The sequence below is a fragment of the Capra hircus genome, chromosome 12 (assembly GCF_001704415.2).
Source record: "Capra hircus breed San Clemente chromosome 12, ASM170441v1, whole genome shotgun sequence".
NCBI classification, from domain to species: Eukaryota; Metazoa; Chordata; class Mammalia; order Artiodactyla; family Bovidae; genus Capra; species Capra hircus.
Window position 1 is genome coordinate 67,775,425 of NC_030819.1, and position 26,314 is coordinate 67,801,738.

Sequence of the window (26,314 nt, forward strand, 5' to 3'; positions counted from 1 at the left end):
TGGAAACACTCTATAGTCTTACCTTCCACTGCAAAGTAAGTGAATTTTTGGTCCGATTGGCTATCCTTGGTGGATTAGGTATGTCAGGTTCACAGCTCAAGGTGGTAAAGGTTTCAGCTTCGGAAGGAGTTCCCTTTATAGAATTGTATTCTGCCTGGACTCTGCGGTAATAAAATAAGTTGTAGTTTTATCCTGCAGAATCACTGTATCCTACCATTCTATAGCATCACCTTTAAGTATTTGCAAGTCAGTAAAGTGCCCTCTAAATGTTCTATCGAGAAACACACATATCAGAAATAAAGGGTAACCTTTAAAAAATAGAAAAATAGAATAAACCAGCGGCTTTCATATTTTTCTAACTGCTCAAAGTAAGAAATACATTTTCAACTATGACTCTGTCTCTGCAATATGTATTTATACATACACACACATATATGTCATCCACACAACAATAGTAGTATTCTGAAACAATATCCTTAATTGGGTAATATACTGATATTTTCTATTCCATTTGAGTATATTTAATTAAAAAAATTCTGACTAGAACCCACAAAATTAATTTCATGATTCAATAGTGGTTACAATCCAGTTTGAAAAAAATATTTTTTTGGATAATACTTAGGGTTCATCCACAGGGAGTATAACTGAAGACAGTTTAATAGGATAATCTCAAGTACAAGTGTTCTTTTTAAAAATAGGTGACTGAATAAACTGAATAAATTGTTATACGAGTCCCAGCTGGAGAGGCCCTATAGTCTAAAAAATAATTTTGTGAAATCATAATAGAAGAACTGTGCAGAGTAAAACAGTAGTATCTAAGCTATCCCAATTAAATGTTACCAAATTCTAAGAGTTTTAATATTCCAAACTCTTACAAAATAGGATGGAATAAACATACCTAAGTGGAAGTTATTATTTATGATTTTGCTTTGTAAAAATTTCAAAAGCTGGCACAGTCTTCCAGTGCTAAATCAGGTATTACAGATATAGTATACATATGATCTGTCAGTTCAGTTCAGTTGCTCAGTCGTGTCCGACTCTTTGTGACACCATGGACTGCAGCATGCCAGGCCTCCCTGTCCATCACCAACTCCTTGAGTTTACTCAAACTCATGTCCACTGAGTTGGTGATATATACTCATTCTAATCCCTAAGTTGTACAAACCAGGTCATTTACCCTTCAATATAACATTTCAGATAGAAGTCTTTTTGGGGAATGTGTTGATAATTATAGCAAAAGAAAAATAAAAATCCACAAACTCCATGTTTTTAATCCAAAATTAATACTGAAATTATAGTCTACACTTTTAAGGAAATCATTAAAAACAAACTCTATGCTATACTATATCACATAAAAGTAGCATATAGGAATTCCTTACTTTGCATGGTAATCTGTAGCTGGTTTGAGATCATTTAAAGTGACACTGGTTTCTTCTCCTCTGGGGGGGAAAAAGGTAACATATCATTATTTGATAAATATAGCATTTTTAGAGAATGTGTCTTATGTATACTAGTTTGTGGAATTTTATGAAATTATACTGCTTCTTACTTTCTTACTTGAAATTATACTTACTTCTTACTTACTTTGTGGTTCCCAACTGTAACCACATTCAGACTGTATCAATAAGCAATTTGTGTATTTAGGATACATGCCACACTTAGGTATGCACCTGCATAACACTTGAAAACAAGAAGGTGTGCTAAGTAAATGGACTGTATAAGCAAGACTGTGTGTGTGTATGGTGTGTGTGTGTAGTTAGGGTGGCTATTTAGCTTAACTGAAGAAATGGAACCATGTTCAATTACTGGCATATAGTTAAAATGCTAAGTAACACATGAAATCAAAACTGAAGTCAAAACTATCAAATTTTTACAAGGAGTCTGCCACTATTGGATTTTATTTAAAATATAATGTGGAACTTTATTTAAAATGTTACAATTTAATGAGTAGGTTTCTGAAAAGTGAATCACAATTTAAGGTAAAGGATATAAGCCACTATTATATTTTCAAATATAATAGCACATATTTTCTTAAATAATTATTTGCTACCACTATTATTTGGGCATGTAGCCAACAAGTTAGCCTGTTTTCTCTTCCTTTTCTTTTAAATCACTGTTCTCTGTTCCATTTCCTTCAGTCAAGTTTCTCTCCTCTCCACTTAATGGACTTCTTCCTCCCGTCCCCCTCCCACTTTCCTTCCAGGTACCCTGTTTCTCAAATCAAAGCCAGTGAACAGCATGAGAAAGGACACATGTCTCACTGATGGAAGGACACCTTACTGAACCGGGGCAGTTGTAGTAGCAGCCTCAGAAAGAGACTTTAATTGGTGCAGGATAACGAGATGACTGAGGCTGACTAATGTCCCTCTTGTGCTCTCTGGTCAGGCTGCAAATGGAGATAAATTCTTTCCCTTAGGAAGCAGTCATATCAAACTAGAACAGCCATTAACACAAAAAAGAAACCTTTATGTTGATGGTCCTTTACTCTCTATTTAGCCCGTAGGTAGGTTTGCTCTTTTAAGAAAATGAAATAAAATACACACAAGGGAGTCTCAACAAAGAGGAGGAGACATTGTTACTAGATGACAGTTACTGAAGCAGTTTCACATTCCTTTCTTCCCCATACTTTTTTTTTTTTTAAATACACCAAGGTTGATTTATCCAGTGTTTTGTGTTAGTAATGATCATTCAAATGGCTAACCACGTCCTCCTTTACAATCTTCCTGATGAAGTTATATAACAGTTACCGATTTTACTCTTTTTCACCAGAATAAACAACTTCTATATGAACAAGAACAGAAAAATAATTTATTTTACAGCTGTCAATCACAGAGTCACAATTTTAGCCACTGACACTTTCTAAGGTTTGCTGGAGTATAACACACTTTTGAACCAAGAAAAGAGAACTATGGCATTTTCAACACACAAATGAGGAGCAAGGGTACTAAATTCATTTCACAATAGGACATGAGGTTGTATATGTAGGCATGAAATCCAGCTCCCTAGAGGAGCAACACTGCATGAGCTCACAATGTAAGAGTTCTCCATTTCTGGTCCTGGCTTCTACATACTACAATTTATATTCATGTCTCAGGAATATGTAGATAGTGAAATATCTGTTAGGGAGCCTATTGAAAAATAAAAAAGCTGAATGTGGCCAATGAAAGTGAATTATTCCAAGGGAGCTGTAGACAGAAATGTGAACCAGCTGGCATGTGGACTATTTACACTGAAATCAGTATCACCGGTCAACTTATAGATTCAAAATAAAAGCAAGAGAGAAAACAGCACAGAATTAGTATTAAGCTCTTTATGATAAACCATTAACTTATATAACGGGAAGGAGTAAAACAAAACAAATACCTACGCAAAAACACTTTTGTATTTCCCATCTTTTCCAGTGCTTGAGACCAGAATTTCATAAGCATAGAGCTCTGGTACAGTCGTCTCATCTGTTTCACCATTTATGAGGCTGGAAGGCGGTGACCAGGTAAGAACTACTGTCCTTGCCTGGATGTCGGAGGCCTGCAAAAACATAATATTTAAAAGCTCTCTGAAACAACTGTAATGTGCACAACAAACAGCACAAAATCTAATAGGGTTTTAAGATTAAATAAAATGTATCTGTAGTTACTTACATAAAATGACTCACCAATAGAAACCTGCCCATTTGTAAATGAGATACAATCTGCCATGAAAGGGTAGATGGGTTCGACAAAGTTCAAAGACCATTTTTTTTGGCTGTTTAAAACAATTACTGTAAACATCATATACAGTTGAAAGAATGGCAGAAAAAACTCACTTGTAACATACTTGAAAGGATTCATTTCCTCACTTTAGAAAGTGTCTAACAGTAAGAAAAAGACCAAAACCTTAAGAGAAAAATGAGCAAAAGACTGGGACTATCAAAAAAAAATTACTGAATCGTATTTAAAAAACAAAATATATCTAACTACCTTCATAATTAAATAATCTATACATAGCATAACTTTCTCTTCATTTGTGTAAGTTTTTTACTGAAAAATAACACCTCACCATTTCAGAAAAGTTTATTTTTCTTTTAATTACTAGTGAAGAACCCTTTGGGGTCCTTAATGGGTCTAAAAATTCAGTTTGTATGAGCATTTTACTTAATATTAATCTTTTATCTGATGGAAATATTTTTCCTATCAGAATGATAGCCTTTATTTAGGCTATTTTAAAACACACATTAGCTTTCCAGATGGCGCTAGTGGTAAACAACCCGCCTGCCAAGGCAGGGATGCAGGTTTGACCCCTGGGCCAGGACGATCCCCTGAAGGAGGGCATGGCAACCCACTCCACCATTCTTGCCTGGAGAATCCCACGGACAGAGAAGCCTGGTGGGCTATAGCCACAGGGTTGCAGAGTTGAACACGACTGAAGCGACTTAGCACGCATGCATGCAAAATACCCAGAAAATTTCATGCAGCCAGTTTTGCTGTCATACATTTTTCTGATTTCTTCTATTACATCTGCACACAAATAGGACTGGGGAATATTAACCTTCTTCTATGGTTTGATTTTAACTCTTTTTGCAACTGGAGCTACTGGATTTATTTTATATGGAAATAATTTTCCTTTTTTAAATGATTATCAGTTGTACCTATACTCTTCATTAGATCTTTGCCTGGTCCAGGGATTTTGAATGTCATTGAGCGTATACTAAAACCTTGTTTTAAAAATGAATTGCTGGTTGAGTATTCTGCCACACTGATTAACAGCTTCGCTCTCCTTATGTCAGATCTGTATTGATCTATTATTACTGATCTCACATTCCTTACATATAGTTAAATCTTACGTAAGCCCCAAACCTATCAAAATCCTATGTGAATATACTAAATGTAAATGTCAAGAAAATACATGCGATACTTACCACTGGTTTGACAATGTTGGAAAGAAGTGCTTCAAAAGCTTTAGTTTCTTCATCTTTTTCTAAAAAAAAAAAAAAAAAAAAAAGGAATAAAAAAACCCCAACTTAAATGCAATCATCCTGCTCCCTTCACAATATGTCTTCTAAAACATGTAACAAGAGGTTGGTATTTGGGAATTTTGTTTTCTAGTTTTTACTCCTTAGTTCATATTCAGCAGTTTGTGGTTTTTATGGAGTTCTTCTGCCTCAGTTTCTATTTCCCTTTTAACCATAACAACTAGTTATAGTGCCACTATATATATATCCCTTTAAAAAAATAAAGTACTCTCTCTTAAACGTCCTTATTTGCCAATCTCATACCTCTTAATGACAAGTTAACTAAGCATTTGTTTCATATATGCCTTAATCGTGGCTCCCAAATAAGAATATAATTGACTAGATCATAACTTAAAACCACCACTGAAGTATTTGAAACTTTAGCTTAACTCCTCTGAAACATCAGTGCTGAAAAGAATGATCAGAAGGTCTCAAAAATATGGGAGAACATTTTAATAAATGTTTATATTACAAGCCAAGAGGCTGTGAAAGCACTAAATTGATGGGAAATAGAAATTTTAAAGAAAAGGAAGTAGTTCTCAGATTTCTTATGGTGGAAGTCACAGGTTAGATGAAGGATCTGAGGGAAACAGAAAAGAACTTTTGAACAAAGAAATGGAAACGACTCTGTCCTAGCTATAACATTCATAGAGTATATAAATGGATTGGTGAACTACATAACTGGTTGCTATCAGGGACTTGTATAAGAAGAAGCTGGGAAGAATAAGAGTTTTGATTAAAAACCAGTTTAGCCTTATTTAGGTTCAGGATGAAGAAAGGAATCTGGATGAACTTTGAGTTTTCCTATCAAACAGAAATTTCTCAAGGTTAGTAAAATTTATGATATAGGTGTATTAACTGAGCTTTCCCAAAATGTAAAAAGAAATACCCTAGTAACAATTCAGGTTCTAAAACTTACCCCTCACATTTAGACCGTGTTATGCTATTAACCTACAGTTTATGTGAAGCATGATGAAATGACTGAAAGGTCAGACTATATACTTTTAGTAGGTTAAAAGATGATAAAAAGACAATTAGAATATATTTTAAATAGTTACCTTCTATTTCTGTATCAATTTGCGCACCGCCTTTCCCCTTTCCTGACTTGTTCTTCACTGATCCTGTGTTTGTACCACTAGCATTCTGCCCTTTTGTAAGCCCATTATGTTCACTTATAGGAGAAGGGCATTTCTGGGGTGATGATGGTGGACTGCTCATCTTATCTTTCTGGGTTCCTTGGCGATCCTTTAATTTCTTCTGCAAACGTTCGTATGTTTTACTAGATCTTTCATCTCTAAAGTTGGACCTTCCATGTGAAGAGTGAGCATCTAAGAAGAAATAAAGTAAAAATCATTTAGAAAAGGTCGCTTTCTCCAAACACATTTATGGCATGAGAAAAGAGTAGGAAATAAATCTATCATTATATTATATAAAACTTATAAAATAATTCAGAGAAAAAACTTGCACAACACAAAGCTATTTCTGTGTCTTCACTAACTGAAGAGAACCAAGCTTTATGACTTGATTATAATTATAATCTTACAGATATTTTTTTCCTTCCTCTTTTCTCAGTATTAATCTCCATAGAAACAGCTCGGTCCTAAGCTATGACTGCCACAGGAGGGGAATAAGACCTGAACTGAGCTGTGTAGAGTTCTTTTATTCTACATTAATTTTAGCATCTCTTTCAACTTCAAACATCTTCTCTGAATAACAATGGCTTTTAACAATGTAAAACAGTAGTATACTGTAATAGTTAAGATTTTTCTTATAATTTTCTCACATTTAAGAAAACTAGGTCATAATTAGGAGTAAAAAAAATGAAAGAGACTGATTTGTAGTATAAACTCTTGCCATCAAAAGTATGTTCATTGGGCTACCGCACGAGACTTACCTGGGAATTTGTTAGAAATGCAGAAAACCAAACCACACTCAGATCTACCGAATTAATATGCATTACTTGGGCAATAGAAATAAGTTTGAAAAAAATGTAATATATGACATGTAATATATCTACTACTTACAGGCTGTGTTGCATAATTTAAAATTTGTATTTAGAGTTATTTCTTCTACAAATTTACTAAGCTTGAATGACAAGTACTGATTAAGTGCAAGGAAAACAGTGATGAAAAAAACAGATTCAGTTCTTCAGGGCTTTACAGTTACATAACGAAAAAGACTTCTAAATAAACAAAAATAATCAAGTTGTGTTCAGTTCTGTGAAAGAAACAGGTTTCAGAGACTGACAAGGTTATGGGAAGATCTCTGAAAGCTAAAATCTAAAGCAAAAAAAAAACAAAAAAACCCCCAAAGCAGCAGCAGCTTGCATGTAAAGGGGGGAAGAACACTTCTGGGAGAGAGAACACCATGTGTAGAGGCATTGAGGCAAGAAAGAGCTTGGTTCTGAAAATCCGAAGGTGGGGAGCGTGCATGGGAACAAGACAGACACGGCAGGCTGAGGCCACAGAGCAGGATCTTGTCCAAGGCAGTGGCTGGCAACCAGGCCCAACTGTGGCCCCAGGAGTCACTTGGCAGTGTCTGGAGATACTTCTAGTTGTCACAGCTGGGTTGGATGAGGGTGAGGGGTGGAGCTGTGTGCTACTGGCATCTAGTGGGTGGAGGGCAGGGATTCTTCTAAACATCCTACAAAGCCAATTCTGTCCTCTACAGTAAAGACTCATCCTTCTTCAAAGATCAAAAGTGCTGAGGTTGAGAAATTCTGGTCAAGGGGAAGGGTTTAGGATTTTATTCTAAATGTAGGGGAAAGTCACTGAACTCTATTAACTAGAAGAATGGTCTGATTTACATTTTAAAATGATTACTCTGGCTGAGTGTGGGTGGCTGTGGGCAGGAATGACAGCAGAAAAGCCACTGGAAGGCTGTTGCTGCAGGTGTCCTGGCCAGAGGTGATGGTGGCCTAAGTCTGAGTAGCAGTGGAGAAAAGCAGTCATATCTGGGAATCTTCTGAAAGTAAGACACCCACTGATGTGGGGGTTGAAAGAGGAGGAATCAAATTTGGTCATCTGGTTTTCACTTGTGCAAACTGAGTGGACAGTGGTACCGCCCATGGAGATGAAGATGACACAGAAAATCAAGTTCCATAATTATGTTTTAAAATACTGTAACTGAGATATATGAGACACTTAAGTGGAGTTATCAAGAAGGCAGTTAGGGAGTAACCTGGTGGCCTAGTGGTTAGGATTCCAGAGTCCAGGCTTTTAATACCACGGCCTGGATTTAATCCCTGGATTGGGAATGCAGCACAGTCCAAAAAAAAAAAAAAACACCCCACAGACAGAAATAAAAGCCTGGGGCTCAGAGGAGAGGTTTTTGACTGAAGATACAAATTTAAAAAAAACTGTCAGTCTATGGATGGTATTTAAAGCCACAGAAAAGAGTAAGATGATTATTTTCTGTATATGTAGCTGTCTGTTCTTCCCAACAGTTTATTAACTCCCCGAGGGCAGAGATTATGTTTTGTTTTTTCCCCCAGTATCTTATAGAACCTAGCAATGTTAGTTAGTGGCATCAGAGGCTTCAGAGTTTAACAGCAGCATGATCATTCCTAACTAAAAAGTTTCCTCAGAGAGCAGCAGGACAGACAAGTAGACCTCTGGTTTGAATGTGTCCCCAATGGAATGTTGCTGCACGATGTAAGTTACTTTCCCTTTCTGATTTTCTGTTTACTCACCTGCCTTGAAGGGTGGGCACGAAGATGAAACATTTAACATATTTTTTAAAGTTAATTTTTACTGGAGCATAGTTGATTTACAATGTTGTGTTAGTTTCTGCTGTATAGCAAAGTGAATGGGTTACACATATACATATATCCACTCTTTTTTAGATTCTTTTCCCATATAGGTCATTACAGAGTACTGACTAGAATTCCCTTAACACAGTGTTTGAGTGATTAGAAAATTATTGGGATAGTTACCATTTTTTGGCTTCTTTTATATAAAGTGATAATAGTACCTATTATACCCAAGCAAAGACCAGCCAACTCCATAAAACAAGAATGCTTTCTAGATGTCTTACCTACATCTCCATATACTTGTGAAGACTGATACTGCGGCATATACTGCGTTGCCATGTCTCCGGCTCCGGTTACTGGTGAGTACATGTGGCGTGGTGGGGGGGGCATCATGGTTGGGACAGGAATGAAACCAGGCAGAGGAGGGTGTGGAGAGCGGTGGATGACTGTGTGACCACCAGGATGAAACTCTGGTGCCTGAGGAACCACAACAACTCGTCGAACACCATTGTCTTCAATAACCTATAAAATGAACAACAGATTAAACGTTTCTTCCATAGGACGTTACAGTTTTTTCCAGATATGTGAAAGTAAGAATTATTACACCAATTAGAAGTTAATTAAGAAATTTTACAGAACCAACAAGAAAAGATTTTATTAAATACATTACATACATATGAATTAGCACTGAACAACATATGAAGTAGTTTTGTTACACAACTGAATGTAAATCTTAAAACACAAGATTGGCTAAATAGTAAGATACACAGTGAGTTAGGATATTCAGTATTTATCTTAGGCGTGACATGCATTCAGTGATACAGTTAAAATGTAGCAATGGGACCAAGTGTCTCAAGGGACCTTCTGGTTTGAATATATCAGGGTCAGGAATTTCTTTCTTTTTGTGGGGTAGGGAAAAAGTAAGATGTGGAAAGAACAGAAACTGTGAAATAGCAATGGGGAAAAAAAACTGGATCCAAACTCCCCAGATCAACTGTATATTGAATTTAGGCATAAAACTCTTAGGACCATGACCAGAACAATTTTAATAGCTGAAGATCATGTCAAGGTAGGCAAAAACACTCCCAGTTAAGGAAAATATCTGTGGCTCTAAGTCTTAGAAATTACACATTTCCACATAGGGGTCACTCCGTGGAAAAATATTTTTAAAAATGACAGATTTCCCTTTGAACCTCACTGGAACAAGAAGAACATACAGGAAGGACTAAAAAGATACAAGATTTTACCTCAAAATTAGAAATCCTTCTACGAGAAGAATTTGTTATCTTTTAGACTTTAATAACAGAAAATGATTAAAATGTAAAGCAGTATCTTAAAGGCAAATGGGAGGCCTGGCGTGCTGCGATTCATGGGGTCGCAAAGAGTCGGACACGACTGAGCGACTGAACTGAACTGAACTGAATATTTTCACATTTTTATTATGGAAGAATAAGTTTTACTATGCCTAAACAAATAGCAAATTTTGTTTATAAACATACGTGCTTGGTAAGGATGTTAAAAAACACAGTACTTGGATACAGATAAGCCTAATTACTGCTTTAGAAAGAATATAGTTGCTATTAAATAGGTTATTAAACTTTCCCTGATGAAGTGTGAGATGACTTGTGAGAAAACACGGAACCAGAAGAGCAAATGAATCGCTGTCTTGATACACTCGGTGAAGAGTACGTTTGTTTCAGCACAGTGGAGACTGCATATCCCATGTCTCCCTATTTAACCCAGTTCTGGATTCAAGCCTGGACAACTGCCTATGACTGGTGGAAACAACGTCCTATCTGGAACCATAGCTGAAGATAATCTGGAATCTGTTTACCATTTTCCGGCCTCTAACCTACGGGATGGGACCTGAGAACCTATAGAATGGGACCTGAGAGGAAGTCTGAAATGGGTTCTGAGTGAGCCAAACCACAGTGTCTGCCATTAACATACCACTTTCACCTTTATCAACGTCTGACTCATAAATCTTAAATGACCCCTACTGCTGATAGGATTGCATGGTACATACTTTTCAACCTAGCATTCCATCTGGTTCCAACCTCTCATTATAGCTGTTATCTTTCTTCCACACCAAACTCTGAACCCTTCATTCCAGCCAGGCTGGTATACTAAAACACTTATCTTCACACTTACCTGCATATTTCTTTATCTTGTACTTTGGCTTATGCCATCTTCCCTCTTCATTTTACTTTCCCCCAGTCTACATCTATGAAAGTCCCATCCATCCTTCCAAATCTAGCACTAACCACCTCCGTTCATTAAAACAAAATTTGTTTTTGAACAAAAAGATAGTGGTAATTTAGGAGAGAAAAAACCAGTGACACATTTGTGCGGGCACGCACTAACGGGGCAGACAAACATGGCAGCAAAGGTAAGTTATTTAGCACGCTGCATGGCGATAAACACCACGGACAGAACCAACACACCAGGCGAGGGGGTCAGAAGGACCGCGAGAGGGGAACAGCTGTAGTATGAAACAATGATCAGGATAGGCCTCACTGGGAAAGTAAAATTTGAGCAGAGATGTGAAGGAATTAGCCACGCAAAAATCTGAAAGACTGTTCTGGGAAGAGGGAACAGTCAGAACAAAGCCTTTAAAGTAGGAGTGGCTGGGAGGAAGCCAGTGTGACTGGATCAGTGTAAAGGAGGAGAAAAGACAGAAGCGGATGAGATCAACAGATACTAAATGGTAGAGATGATGGCCAAGTCAGGCAGGTTGTACTGTATAGGCTATTAGGGACTATATGTACTCAGTGAGATGGAGGACCATCACAGAAACAAGTGGTTCTCATTGAGGGGTGATTTTACTCCCTAGAGCAACAGTCTCCAACTTTTAGGAGGACTGGTTTTATGGAAGACAGTTTTTCCATGGACTTAGAGTAAGGATGGTTTTGGAATGATACAAGTGTATGACATTTATTGTGCATTTTATTTCTATTATTATTACATTAGCTCCACCTCAGATCATCAGGCATTAGATCCTGGAGGTTGGGGACCCTTGCTGTAAAGGACATTTGGCTATATCTGGAGTCATTTTTAGGGCTTCCCAGGTGGCGCTAGTGGCAAAGAAGCTGCCTGCCAATGCAGGAGACGTAAGAGATGCAGGTTCAATCCCTGGGTTGGGAGGACCCCCTGGAAAAGGGCATGGCAACCCACTCCAGTATTCTTGCCTGGAGAATCCCCATGGACAGAGGAGCCTGGTGGGCTACAGTCCATGGGGTCGCAAAGAGTCGGGCATGAATGAAGCGACTGAGCATGCTTGGAGTCATTTTTGGTTGTCACCCCTGGAGTTGGAGGCACTAACTATTTAGCGAGTAGAGGTCAGGGATGCTGCTGAATGCCCAACACCACAGAGGACAGCCCCTCCATAATGAAGAATTACTGGCTTACACTGTTTATGGTGCCAAGGTTGAGAAATCCTGATACACCCTTACATTTACTAGAGCTACTCTGGCTGCTGAGTTGAGGACAGACTGTAGGGCAAAGCCAAAAATGGGGAGGTCATTCAGGAAGTCATTGTAGAAATCTAGGCAAGAGATGGTGGTGGCGTGGGCCACAGTGCAGCAGTGCAGGGAGTGAGAAGCTACCCACAGTCTGCGTGTCTTTAAAGGCAAAACAACAAGCTCAGCTGATAATTCCATTGGAGAAGTGTGAAAAAGTTTTGGAATGATGGTATTTCACCAACAGTGAGAGGGAAAGCTGTAGGTTAGAACAAGCTACTTCAGCAGAGTTGGGAGAAGATCTGGAGTTTTAGGTTTTGCACATCTAAGTCTGGTAAGTCTGTAAGTAGAAATGTAGAGTAGGCAGTTAGATAATAGTGGCCTGCAGTTCCACAAAGACAGGAAAGGACAAACAGGTAAGGCAGGAAGAAAACTTGAGAGTGTGGAGTTTGGTTAAGTATATCAGGGAGAATGGACTGATTTGTTAAGTGTCGCTGATAGGTTCAATAAGATGAAGACTTAAGGACTGACCATTGGATTCAGCAATTTGGAAGTCATAGGAACCTTGATGAGAGCAGTTTTAGCATAATCATAGGGGGAAAGCCTGAGTGGAATGGACTGAAGAGAGAAAGTGGGGAGGAGAATTAGAGAGTTAAATTTCCTCACAATTTTGAAAAGTTTTCCTGTAGAAGGGAATATGTAGGGTGGTAACTGACAGTAGAAGAGTCAAGCAGCTTAAAAAATCTGTTGCTGTTTTTAGTGGGAGCAATTACAACAAGCTGATATACTAATGAGCATGATCCATCAGAGAGTAAGAAACTGATGATGTAGGGGCGAGAGAGAGCTAGAGTAATGTCCTTGAGCAGGCAAAAGGAGAAGACAGGACTCCAGCTGGGGCGCAGGATTTAGATAGAAGCAGAAAAGTCTGTCTGATCTAGATCAAAGAAAAGTACGGATTGATGAGATGAGAAGGTAAAGAATGTAACTTGAGATGCCGATAGAGATGCGGGGTTAGGCGTCTGTAGCTTCCTTGATTGCTCTCTGTGAACCCTTTCCTAGATACCAGAATCTCAGTGTTCTCTCCTTCCTATCAGTTCTATTGCATTTATTCTCTAGCATCTGTTTGGTATCCCTAACACTGCAGTATTTGTTAATTTTCAACATGTCTTACTCTATAATTTAACTCTAAGTTTCCCAAGGGACATGTGTTAACTGTTTAATCCTCAAAACAATGCTAAAATAGGTAGCATTATTATTTCCATTTTTTTTTTAGACAGGGAAACTGACGCATAGAGATGTTAAAGAACTTGCAACGTCACACAGGCAGTAAGTGGAGGAACTAGTAACTGAACTCAGGTAAGCTGGCTTCAATTCCATGTTCTTATTCACTTTGTCAGCACAGAATCCACAAATAACTGCCTCCTAGTGCCCTTTTAAATTTCACAAACACAAGTGAGATCTCATCAGTTAAAAAAAAATGGCTAAATTGCTTATGAAATTAAAACCACTTTTCTGCTGAATAAGAACATTTCAAATATACAGATAAGCTGAGGGAAGGGAGACTGGGGAGTTAATTGTTTTAAAAGGTTGTGAAATGAGATTTCAACAAGAAACCTGATTTAAAATAGTCTGGAAGCCCTGAAGAGGGGGTAACTCTCATGCACTACTGTTTGCTGTCTTTTGCAGACTCTAGCAGGAATCACATACCTTGCATTTCCCAACCGGAAGGAAGCTTACTTTTATACTCCAGCTGGAGGAAGGAAAATTTTTCTCCTTGCTTAGTATGGCCAATGAGAAGCTACCACAACTAGCCTAATCAGAAGCAGCCATAACCCTCAACTCTCTTTCCTCCGATGGACTTAGCTCAAAAACCACCCCTTCCCAACTCCCCTCTTTTCTTTAAGAATGGTCCTCTTCTTTGTTTTGGGAACTTGCCTATGGTTTGCCATAGTTTGCATGTCCTGAACTGCAATTTCTCTGCTATTCCTGAATAACATCATTTTGCTGTTAACTATGTATTTTATTTTTAAGGTTGATAAGGTACAGAGTTCAGTTTTGCAAGAAGAGTTCTGGGGATGGATGGTAGCACAACAGTGTGAACATACTTAATACCACTGAACTGTACCTTTAAAACTGTTACGGTATATTTTTAATGTGTATTTTACAATTAAAAGAAAACAAAATAAAACTAAGATACAGAGATTAAAAAAACAAAAGCCAGATCAGGATCAAGAGGGTGTGGAGAACTCCACCACTTCAAGAAAACATCTGAGCAGCCAGTAACTTCAGAGTAAGGCCAGAGACCTCAAAACTATCCGCCTAGTCTCTAGCTGCCAAGAAATAGCCAAGACACTGAATTTTACACCAACAGGGTACAGCGATGGCAGAGATTAAGATAAACAAGTTCTGAGAAGGAAAAAAAGGTAAAATATGATCCAAATTAGTCTATGTTAAAAAAATTAAAGACAATGAGATAAATGGAAATATCAACACAGTCTGACCACCTAACCACATACACCATATAATATCTAATTAGACAAAAGTCCTGTTTTGTTTCCTTCACTGAACACAGACGTAATTGAGAGGGGCTGCAGAGAAAGGAGGTTGTGTTTGCTATCTGATATTTTACATTGTGCTCCAGAATGGACATTCCATGACAGATCTGTTCTGTATTCTATTTTCTCCCCAATAACTGGTATGGTACATGTAGTGTATGACAGATGCTCAAAAAATATTTGTTTGATGACTGATATAACCAGAAATAAATGCTATTAGTTCTACTCAAATGTCCCACCCCCCTTAACAATAGCTAACTACTAGGGTTTTGTGACTTCTTCAATACCTACCACCTTTGCTTCCCCGCTACTTCTAGCAACCTACTTCTACTGCATCATTCTGAACTACTCCAAATTTAAGCTACTGAACAGTATTACAGATATTTCTGGCCATTCATCTAACAGATTCACCCAACGTCTAATCAAGCACACAGCAACGTAAGTGACTACAACCTTTCTGTCCAGCTCTTACTGTGTCTCTTCAGCCACATTTAAACCTTTCAGACTCTTACACTGCTGCCCATCTGTTTTGGTTGTTCCTTCCAGGAGAGACAAAGACTGAGATCAGACTTGTCTGTACACTCTTTGAAAGATTTACTAACCTCACTGCTGTGTGCTGACATAAAGGCACAGTGAAATACCAAGTCCAGCTCAAAGGAGTAATCTGAAACTTCATGAAGCTGACACAGGCCCTTTCCCCACATTATGAGATCTACAATCCCCTCCCTGTTAGGTACCCTCTCATCACCATAACAACCCACATTCCATAAAAAACAAGGAGTCATTACAGAAAGGCAGAAGGGGGGACCTTTTGGTATTACCTTTTAGGAGTCCCATTCAGGTTAAGTCTACACTATTATCTTGATAATTCATTAACTTCATCACTAACATATCAAGTGTGATTCTGAGCTGCAATACCCTTAGGGACCACAAGTTGTTATTATTTGCCGGGAAACTAAGTTCCTTCTACAGCTGTCACCATATGCTTTCTGTGCCATTTGTTTTCACTGCTTTTGTTTACTGTACTGTTTCTCCCTTTGGTGTCTGAGTTCAGCTGGCACATCTTTCTGTCTACGCAGTATGTCAAACCGCTCATACATTTCCCTTTCTTATTTGTTAAACTGTAATAATCAAGTTCCTTAAGGTCATGTCTAAAATTATGTCTGTAATTAGAGAAAAGGCTAAGGGGAAACATACTAAATGTTTACAGAGAGTATCTCTGGGTTATAACACTCAATGGAATTTTTTCCCTACCCTTTTACATGTTTTCCAAATAATAATGATCAGAAAATGAACAACTATATTTGTTCTTTATCACTAAATATATTTCCCATTGGCTTGCTAGCAAAATTAATATTCCTTGACATTTAGGCTTCTGGTGAACAATGAACATTTTCAGTTCAGTTCAGTCGCTCAGTCGTGTCGGACTCTTTGCGATCCTATGAATCGCAGCATGCCAGGCCTCCCTGTCCATCACCAACTCCCGGAGTCCACCCAAACCCATGTCCATCGAGTCGGTGATGCCATCCAGCCATCTCATTCTCTGTTGTCCCCTTCTCCTCCTGCCCTCAATCTTTCCCAGCATCAGGGTCTTTTCCAATGAGTCAGCTCTTCATATCAGGTGGCCAAAGGACTGGAGTTTCAGCTTCAACATCAGTCCTTCCAATGAACACCCAGGACTACTTTATGCATAAAATTTTAATGAACTTTAGGTTTCCCAATCATATTGCAAGCACCTGATGATTAATAAAAAATTTTAGAAAATGATGATCCATTTTTCTGATCCAACAACAAAAGCTATGCAACTAAAAAATTAAGACTGAGTATTCTCATTACTGCTAAGTAGAATGCTGAAGTATCAGAGAAATAAGGTACAAATATAAATTAACAATATTATAGAACTCTTGGATAAAGCAGCAAAGAAAGTATAACAAAATTGGCAATTTTAACAGCAACTTTGGGCTTTGCAAATGGCAAATGAGAAAAACAGAACCAACGAATCCCCAAATTACCTAACATGTAATACCTTGTCTGTTATTCTCAAAAATCAAGTTAAAATATATGTGAATTATTGATAAGTGCACTTCTGAAGTACTTCTAAACTTAATGGCATTTGTACAAAATAAAAAATTGAAAGATTGATTTATCCTGGGTAAATCATGATTCCTTTATTTCTACTTAAGTTCTTTGTTAAATCTCGATCTTCATCTAAGATTATTTATCTTTTGAATCTTTAATTTTTCCACCTCAATATGCTCTTTGATTTGTATTATAGCATGATTGCTTCCTCAGTGGTAGAGCTACAGAGTCCCAACATTGGATTTTAATTTTTCTTAATTAAATTTATTTATTTTTAATTGGTGGATAACTGTCTTACAACATTGTGTTAGTTTCTGCCATACTGGATTTTAGTTTTTGCAGTCCTTGCTTGTCTGACCAAATGTTTTAGGATATTTACATTTGCTGAATCCTATTAGTGTATGTACTGAATTACATGATGGTATAGCAAAAACATTACTTGACTTTCCTTCGATCACTGGCCTTCAACAACAGATAGACAGAAGGCAGGGATGGAGTTGACTAAACTGCTGCCCCAAGGGGAGAACAGTGTACACAAGTCCAAAAAGAGACTGCAGATGACAGCTATTCCTGGATTTAGTGTGTGTGCTCCTTTAGCTCCCACTGAGCCAAATACAACATGCAACTTATAACAGCCATCTACGTGTCTTAATGTTTGGTTCAACTCCCAGCTTCTATCTTTGTTAATATAATTGTGTTTGCTTATGCGTTAAATTTTGGATAATTACCAAGCTCTTAGCTGTGCTGAGAACTTGGCTTTTGGTAAGTATTTTCTAACATGAGAAATTGTGTATGTCAGGCAATAGGGTGATGTCAATGGTGATGTCAAAATGTTAGAATTCATTCTTACACACTAGGTACTTAAATTATTTCAATAATGATGAGAATAGATTTTTGTCTTTGGATTACCATTGTGTGATTTAAAATGATTACATTTCCTAGAGACAATGATTACTGTTAAAGTTCATTCTCTTATTTGACAAATATTTATGAAATACAGACTATATTTGAGTTACTACAGAACAAAAATAAAAAAAGGTACCTCCATACACTCAAGGAATTTAAAATCCCATTTAAGGAGAATATATAGACACATAATTACAGCATCAGGTATGTATATGTAACTAAAGAATGATACAAATAACTTGATCTAGGTTCTCAAAGATAGGTAGAATTTCAAAAGGCAGAAATGAGGGAATGAATAACATTCCCTGGATAACAGCATTAAGAAAACCATGGAGAAAGAAGAACATCAAGTGAGCATGTGAGTAGTCCTGTTTGGCTGAAAAAATAGATAGGTGATGACATTTATCAAGAGAAGGCTACAGAGACAAACCAGAACAGAACCGTGTTAAGGCCTTATGTGTCAAGAAATCTAGATGTCACTGAGTGGCCAAGCCAACTAATGAGCACAGAACTGAAAAAATTAAAGAAGTTACATAGGAAGATTATTTTAGTGGCTCTTGCCCTAAAAATACAGCACTTCAGACTTTCCTGGTGGTCCAGTGGTTAACACTGTGCTTCCAATGCAGGGGGTGTAGGTTTAACCCCTGGTTGGAGAACTAAGATTCCATATGTTATGTGGCATGGCAAAATAAATTTTAAAAAAGATACAGAATCTCAACTTGGATGATCATTTGATTGATTTACTAGTATTTATTGAGCCCCTAATAAATGACAGGCACTGTACTCAGCACTGAGGAAATAAAGATGAGTGAGAATTCTGTATGATCTAGTCTTATTATCTCTCTGACCTCACTCTTTACTATTATTCTGCCTTAAGGACTCACTCCAGCTGCAATGGCCCCTTGTTCCCAAGCATGCTCTCATCTTAGGCCTTTTGCACCAGCTGTTTCTGTTCCCAGAATCCTCTTTCCCTGAATAAATGCATGGCTAACTCCCAAATGTCCTTCAAGACTTGGTTCAAAGGCACCTTTCCAATGATGCTTATTCTGACTACCCTATCTTAAAATGTAACTAGCTCTGTTTTCTTTCTTTCCCCCCATTTTACCACCGAATATATTATATATAATTTATCCATTTATTATGCTTATGTTTCCTTTTGCCCACAAGAATGTAAACTACAGAAGTACAGAGGTCCTTGCCTCTTTTTATTCAAGCACTGAGAGAGTCCCTAACATGTAAGAGCACTCAATACATATCTTTTGACTACTGTTAAATACAGGAACTGTATGAATTCATAATCTTCTCTTCTCAGGAAAGAGAATTTATTAACTAAACAATGTGAAAAATTTGTTAAAAGAGGGATATACATAATGTGCTATGAGAACCCAAATGGAAAAGCAAATGCAAAGGTTCAAGGAAAGTTAATTCTAGAAGGTTATAATTGAGTGAGTTGAGAAGAGTAGAAATTTGCCATAAAAATGAAAGGTACTGTTGGCTGAGAGAACAGCAGAATACCTACAATTGCCTTTGAATAATCTGTCTTAATCACCTTTATGTCACTAGCACCCAATACAGAGCTTGGCACATGATGCCATCCAACATGTCTGTTAAAGTGAGCTATGCTAGAGAGAGAAGACGAGGTAATCCTCTTTATGGAGACGGAGAAAGGTCTGAAAAGGAGCACATAGAGAAGTAGGAAGAATCAGGATAGCATTACTTCAAGAAAATCTGGGGTAGTCTGGGGTAAATCATATCAATGTTGTTTAGTTGCTAAGTAGTGTATGATTCTCTGTGACCCTACGGACTGTAGCCTGCCAGGCTCCTCTGTCCATGGGATTTCCCAGGCAAGAATACTGGAGTGGGTTGCCATTTCCTTCTCCAGGGGATCTTCCTGACCCAGGGATCAAACCCGAGGCTCCTGCATTGGCAGGCGTACTCTTTTACCACTGAGCCACCAGGGAAGGGTCAAATGTTCAGAGGTCAAAGAGGACTGTTGCTATTCAGTCGCTCAGTTGTGTCGGACTCTTTGCAACCCCATGGACTGCAGCACACCAGGCCTCCCTGTCATTCACCATCTCTTGGAGCTTGCTCAAACTCATGTCCATTGAGTCAGTGATGCCATCCAACCATCTTATCCTCTGTCATCACCCCATTCTCCTGCCGTCAATTTTTCCCAGCATCAGGGTCTTTTCTAATGAGTCAGTTCTTCACTTCAGGTGGCCAAAGTATTGGAGTTTCAGCTTCAGCATCAGTCCTTCCAATGAATATTCAGGATTGATCTCCTTTAGGATTGACTGGTTGGATATCCTTGCCGTCCAAGGGACTCTCAAGAGTCTTGTCCAACAACACAGTTCAAAAGCATCAATTCTTGAGTGCTCAACCTTCTTTATGGTCCAACTTTCACATCCATACATGGCTATGTTTTTAACAAATATTTAGAGGTCAAAGAGGATTATGCTGGAAAAAGGGCTTTGGTTTGGCGTATACCAAAGAATAGTTTTAGTATGGTAAAAAAGGCAGGCAGGCTAAGGAGTCAGTGGGCTAAACAAAAGCAGAAATAATGACCAGATTATTCTTCTGGAAAGCTTACAAAGTACTTTCAAATATGAAAGAAAGTTAAAGTATTAGTCACTCAGTTGTGCCTGACTCTGCAAACCCATGGCCTGTAGATCGCCAGGCTCCTCTGTCCATGGGATTTTCCAGGCAAGAAATGGAGTGAGCTGCCATTTCTTTCTCCACTTTCAAGTATGTTATCTCATATATGTTATCATCTTATCTTACAGTGAGGACACTGAGGCTCAAGGAAGTTGATTTGTCCAAGGCCATGCAACCAGCAAGGGTTTTAAACATGATATGGATCCAGCTTTTGGACTCTAATTCTCATACTATTTCCATTCTCCCCAGCATCATGGTCCTCTTTTGCTGTCATTCATGTAGTGGGGTAGGCTTCAGATAGTGGCCAGTGAATCTACCACAATAGCCCACCAGTATTTTGGCATAATCAGGGAGGATACAAGAGAGGCTCTGAAGAAAAGTCCAAGTATAGGGGCTTCGCTGGTGGCTCAGTGGTTAAGAATCTGTCTTATTATATAAAGATATATTATATCTTAATAAAGATATATTATACCTTAATATAATTATTATATATTTAATATAATCAAATATACATTAATTATAATTAAATATATATTCAATATATTAATATATTGTATTATATTAAGATTCTGCCTTATTACAATGCAGGGAACATGGGTTCAATCCCTGGTCTGGGAAGATCCCACATGCTGCAGGACAACACGTGCAGCCTGTGTGCTGCAACTACTGAAGCCTGTGTCCCTGGAGCCCAGGAGTGGCAACAGGAGAAGCCACTGCAAGGAGAAGCCCACACGTGGCAACGAACAGCAGCCCCCACTCACTGCAACTAGAGAAAGCCTGCGTGTAGCAATGAAGACCCAGCACAGCCATAATTTAAACAAATAAACACATCTTAAAAAATTTTTCACGTACAAATTCAGTGCTAGGATAAGAAACTAGCTATTTCCAAACAGCTTTTGAAGCAATGAGTGCTGACTACGTAGAATCTCAGTAGCAGATATTGACACCTATAGATTTTATAGTTTTACTAAGTTCGCCTGTGCAAATAAGTAAGCTATCCTTTTTTCTTTAAGTCAGAGCTTTTCAACTTGTATCTAAGAAAGAGCTACAGGTGTGTGGTGATACTAATCCCCTTAGCCCTTAGGGTTGCAGGTCTACAGGTCTAAATTCTCTTGTATAGACCACAATGTGCCATCCAATGATCATGGACACCTGTAAATGAGTGTAAAGAAGAAGTTGGACGCACTGGCTTGGATTACTTTTAAGTAAATGGTTAATTTTAAAATGTTAGCATGAGTGCCTTTAAACCTTATGATATTAATTATATTATTCACATATCCCAGGAGAAAAAAACTCTAAAATTAATTCTTTATTATAATTCAACACCCAAAAGACAAGGCCAAATGATGAGTGCTACTAACTTAATTTTTCCTCCTTTCCAAATAGCACTGATTGTGCTAAATTTGAAATAGATTCACCAAAGATATACTATCCCGGGTAATAAGCTTCGGCATCTAAATTTTGTTTGCATTAAATAGTAACATTACGATCACTAACACACACATATATAGACAAAAGTAACACAAAACATACCTGTGGGGCATAGCCAGGAGGCACGTAAATTGGAGGCACAGAACCATTTGGGGACATCATTGGAACCTGAGCAGGACCTGAACAGATCACAGAAATCATCTATTAATCCTGGGTTACTTAACAAGCAAAAATTGAAAACAATTTGAATTACATTTTGAATTCTTCATTTTAAACTAAACCCTTAAACTAATAGTGTATAACCATGAAAGGAAATTCAGATGATTCACCTGCTAAAATAGAAATGTTTATCTTGTAAAGGGCACTGACCGCTCTTTACCTACAGTCATGTTTTTCAAACCTGCCTGGTGATCGTAACAGTCACCTGGGAAGATTTTTAAGCACACAGGGACTTCTCTTAGGACTCTGCACTTCCACTGCAGGGGCTGAGGATTCAATCCCTGGTCAGGGAGCTAGAGATTCTTGTTTAGTATGCTTACAGTAAATGGGGGTCTTCAATCAGTGTACTTACAGATGTCCAGGTAATTCCTGTGCAAATTGTGCAAATTAAGAAACACTGACCCAGTGGAAAATCAAACCAAACTTTGCATATAAAATCAATGAAAAATACAAAAGGCAAAATTTGAAAAAAACAATAGGAAAAATCAAGAAAAAGTCAAGAGAAAGAAGCAGTAAGAGGAAGATTAGTTAGAAATTTGGAACTTGTTTTCTTATCTCTTTTAACCCTGTAATGCATAAGTCATGCCTTTGGGGGCTTGAGAACGTTAGAAAAATGGAATACATGAGTATTACCCAAATAAAACTTTTTTTGTTTCTTACACTGAAAAGTCCTTTTAAAAAAAAGAAAACTCAGCTAGTCTTAAATTCTACATTTCCTTTCATTTTAATAGTGATATCCTTTCCCAACAATTTTTTAAAAAGTTGTTTCATATCTAAGGATATATTTCTACTATGTATTTAGTAAACACTAAAATATTATGTATTTTTTAACAACTGATGTAATGAGCTTTAAGAAATATGCTCTGATGCTTCTAAGGACAAGTAAGGCCTTCTTTATTTTCATATCCTTGGAAAACAAAAACAAAATTTTCCTACATCTAAGTCAACATTACCTATAAATTTACTAAATAATACTTGTGACATGCTTTACAACTCTAGGCAAGAGAGGCTTCATCCAAAACTCACCTTTCAACTTCTATATGCTGGACTAAAGAAATGACAGCAGTTTTAAAGTTATGCTGGTTTACTTCTGTTAGCTAATTTATAGAAAACTATGGCAAGCTAGCTTTCTGAATCCTGAGATCTGGCTTAGAGATTATTCAGAATGTGTGAAATTTTGCTGAGAACCAGAAAGAGAATTCACTGAAAACTATTATCTATAATTTTAATAAAGGAAATTACTTTGTTGTGTTTCTACTGTATGTGCCAGAGACTGGTACCTTGCATACGTGGTCAAGTTTAATCCCTATTTCAAGTTATCAGAACAAGCTTTTGTTTTTTAGCTTACAGAGTTTTTTAGTTTTACAGCTTACAGTTGTTTTTTAGCTCAGAGTAAAAAATAAATTATTACCAATTACATTTAAACTTATAAAACTACATAACTGCTTTGGGTTGCTCTTCTTTCACTAAAGATATGAATATATAAATACTAACTAGTTGCAATTCAAACCATAATATTCTTTGAAAGCTGCTAAGTGTTTGTAATTTAGTAGTACAAAATTCTACTTTATTCTTTAATTATATCTAAGTGTGATTACTGAAGAGAGCACAAAACAAACCTAATCTCAAATAAACCAGCAGTAAACCCATAACTAGCTGCAGTCCAGGAATAATCATTAACTCATATCCCTATGAAGTAATCTTTTCACTTTAGCAAGTGAATTTCCTTACCCTGAGGGAAAATGGTACAAGGTTAGATTTTTTTTCTTTAAAACCAAACCAAACCAAACCAAACCACACACTTCATGTATAGCATTATTTAATATCTAAAATACTGGTGTGAAGTAACATGCAACACAACCTATAAAACTCCCATTGTATAAACAAAATAAATACAGGTATTTATTTTGTTGCTTAGAACTACAATATTTACAGCGCCATTTCTGTTGCTATTCCTGTCTGTAGTAGCAAAACTCCAAAACCTGGCATACTTGATGATGCAGAAGTTCCATCACCTCCTTAGTTCCAACAATACTTTTAAATTTAGGAGGTATGAAAAGATTAACTACAAACTCTTGATTGAGGGCAGTGATGGAGCTCCTGTCTCAGTGAAGAAGCTGTTACAGACTGTACCATTAAACACATCTGGCAGGAGAGTAGCTGTATCTGAACCACTGTAGATCCACCAACTAACTCCTTAATAATATATACGATTTGAGCAAAATCTACCACAAATCATATATCTAGATTTAAGGGCATATTTCCTTTTCTAAAATCTTGCATAAGAGTAAACAGCTCTATTTACCAATTGCCTTAAGAAATCTGAGAAGCCTAAATTCCTTAAAAATTGCCATCAATGATTCAGTAAAGACGGTATTTCATCTAGTAAAATGTCAACTCTTTTTAAATTTTTTCTTTATTAGCAGATATTAGCAGACATCTGATTAAAAAAACAAAACAAAACGAGAGATCTGTCTGGGTTCAAATTCGTAACATGCAACGGGCTGCTGACGTGCCACACATTCTCCTTACAAGCAAGCTTTCACAATGGCTTCCAAATAATCTGATGCCAATTTGCAGATTTTAGTAGTAAAAAGAAAATGCTAGTAAAGGCTCTGGAAAGGAATATTCTGTGGAATATAAAATCAACCCAACTCTAAACAGAGTCTAATCTTTTTATAACTACATGGCCACAATGTAAAATTTTTACAGCGACAGATCTGGCATCTATTGAAAAAACACACGGCATGACTTTAGAGTAATACAATACTTGCTACGTTTTAAAATAAAAGAATGTTCAAAACCAGTAAATCTTACCACTCATTTTGTTTTTACAGTAGCAGAGAACAAGAAAATCCAACAAGGAAACAGCGTAGTACACGTTAGCAGCTCTAATTGGAGAACCGCGGTTGCTGCCTTTTTTTTTTTTTAGCAAAGCTACGAGGAAAAGATCCTTTGACCGAGTCACGTGATACTAACCACGTGACCTGCAGTGACCCGCGGAAAGGGAAGGGGAAAAAAAATGCAAGCATTCCTGCTGGCAGTGTTTGGCATACAGTAAATGATTAAAAGATTTCTACTGATTATGCCCTGGATTTGAAAATTTTCAGACTCCTTTATGAACCAGCTCAAAAGCTCATCAAGATATTCATGGAAACATAGATATCTGATGTAAAATAACTCCCTTTGTTCTCATTTTCCTCTGATAACTAATAGGCCTGTGTGCTAAGTCGCTTCAGCCATGTCCAACTCTGCGACCCTATGGATTGCAGCCTGTTCTGCTCCTCTGTCCATGGGATTCTACAGGCAAGAATACTGGAGTGGGTCGTCCTTCTCCCGGGGATCCTCCCGACCCAGGGATCGAACTAGCGTCTCATTAGTCTACCTGCATTGGCAGATGGGTTCTTTACCATTAGAGCCACCTGGAAAGCCCTACATACTATCTACTAATTCAAATTTTATTACCCCAGCTGGCTGCTTTTCATTTATAAATTTTAGGACACATATAACACTAATTTAGAAGCCTCACTCTGAAATGTCCTTGTGTAACTTGATGCACTCTCCATACTCATCCCTTAAAATTCTTTTGTGTATTGTGGGCAACCCTTAAGGAAAGCCCACAGTACACAAAAGAATTATCTACAGAATACAGGCTTCATCAACTTGTTCTTTAAGCATGGGATTTCTATTTCAGACAGGCATTTAACATCTCAAGTTAATAAACACTACCTTTTTTTAAAATTATTATTACTGGTTTTACTTTCTTTTCATCTGATTTTTTCTTGTTGTTTCTAAAGGTTTAACCTGGACACTAATACAGATACTTGGTAGATGGTATTCTCACTCATGCTCATGAAATCTGAAAAGACAGGTCACGATTGGGGCTTAAAGTACTTTACTCAAGCAGGTGTAGAGACCAGGAAGAAGACTAAATGTTCAGTTATAAGAGAGGGTAATAAGACTGTAAGAACTTTGGAGGGCTTTTCATTACTTTATGGTGCTGTGTAGTTAAGTTATTTATAGCTAATACAAACATACAGGTAATGATAATGAATGTGATTTGTAATAAATTGAACAGTGGAAAGAAAGTGCATTTTCGTATTAAAAGATGTAAGTTTTAACAACAGCATCAATATTTATTAGCAAGGCAATTTACTGCTCTTCTGTGAGACTCAGTTTCCTTCTATAAAATGGTTAAAACAATCAACTTCATAGCATTGTTGTGAGAATCAAAATTTAAAGTACCAAGTACACTGGCTGCCACCACTCAATA

The 26,314-nt window shown here is 37.4% G+C and overlaps 1 protein-coding gene across 6 annotated transcripts in view; it reads right to left on the reverse strand.

The window, feature by feature from the left end:
- FNDC3A (fibronectin type III domain containing 3A) overlaps positions 1 to 26,314 on the reverse strand; it is a 113,592-nt gene that overhangs the window by 26,690 nt on the left and 60,588 nt on the right. For 5 of the 6 annotated variants that reach the window (XM_005687454.3, XM_018056725.1, XM_018056722.1 and 2 more), the window contains 7 exons: positions 21,925 to 22,001; positions 9,023 to 9,260; positions 6,046 to 6,315; positions 4,895 to 4,953; positions 3,368 to 3,525; positions 1,380 to 1,439; positions 23 to 161 (listed from right to left, as the gene is read on the reverse strand). In XM_005687454.3, coding sequence (XP_005687511.1) covers positions 23 to 161; positions 1,380 to 1,439; positions 3,368 to 3,525; positions 4,895 to 4,953; positions 6,046 to 6,315; positions 9,023 to 9,260; positions 21,925 to 22,001 — 1,001 coding nt within the window. Of the gene's footprint in view, positions 1 to 22; positions 162 to 1,379; positions 1,440 to 3,367; positions 3,526 to 4,894; positions 4,954 to 6,045; positions 6,316 to 9,022; positions 9,261 to 21,924; positions 22,002 to 24,858; positions 24,964 to 26,314 lie in introns of those variants that run through there. The other variant, XM_005687456.3, reaches the window with a different exon arrangement.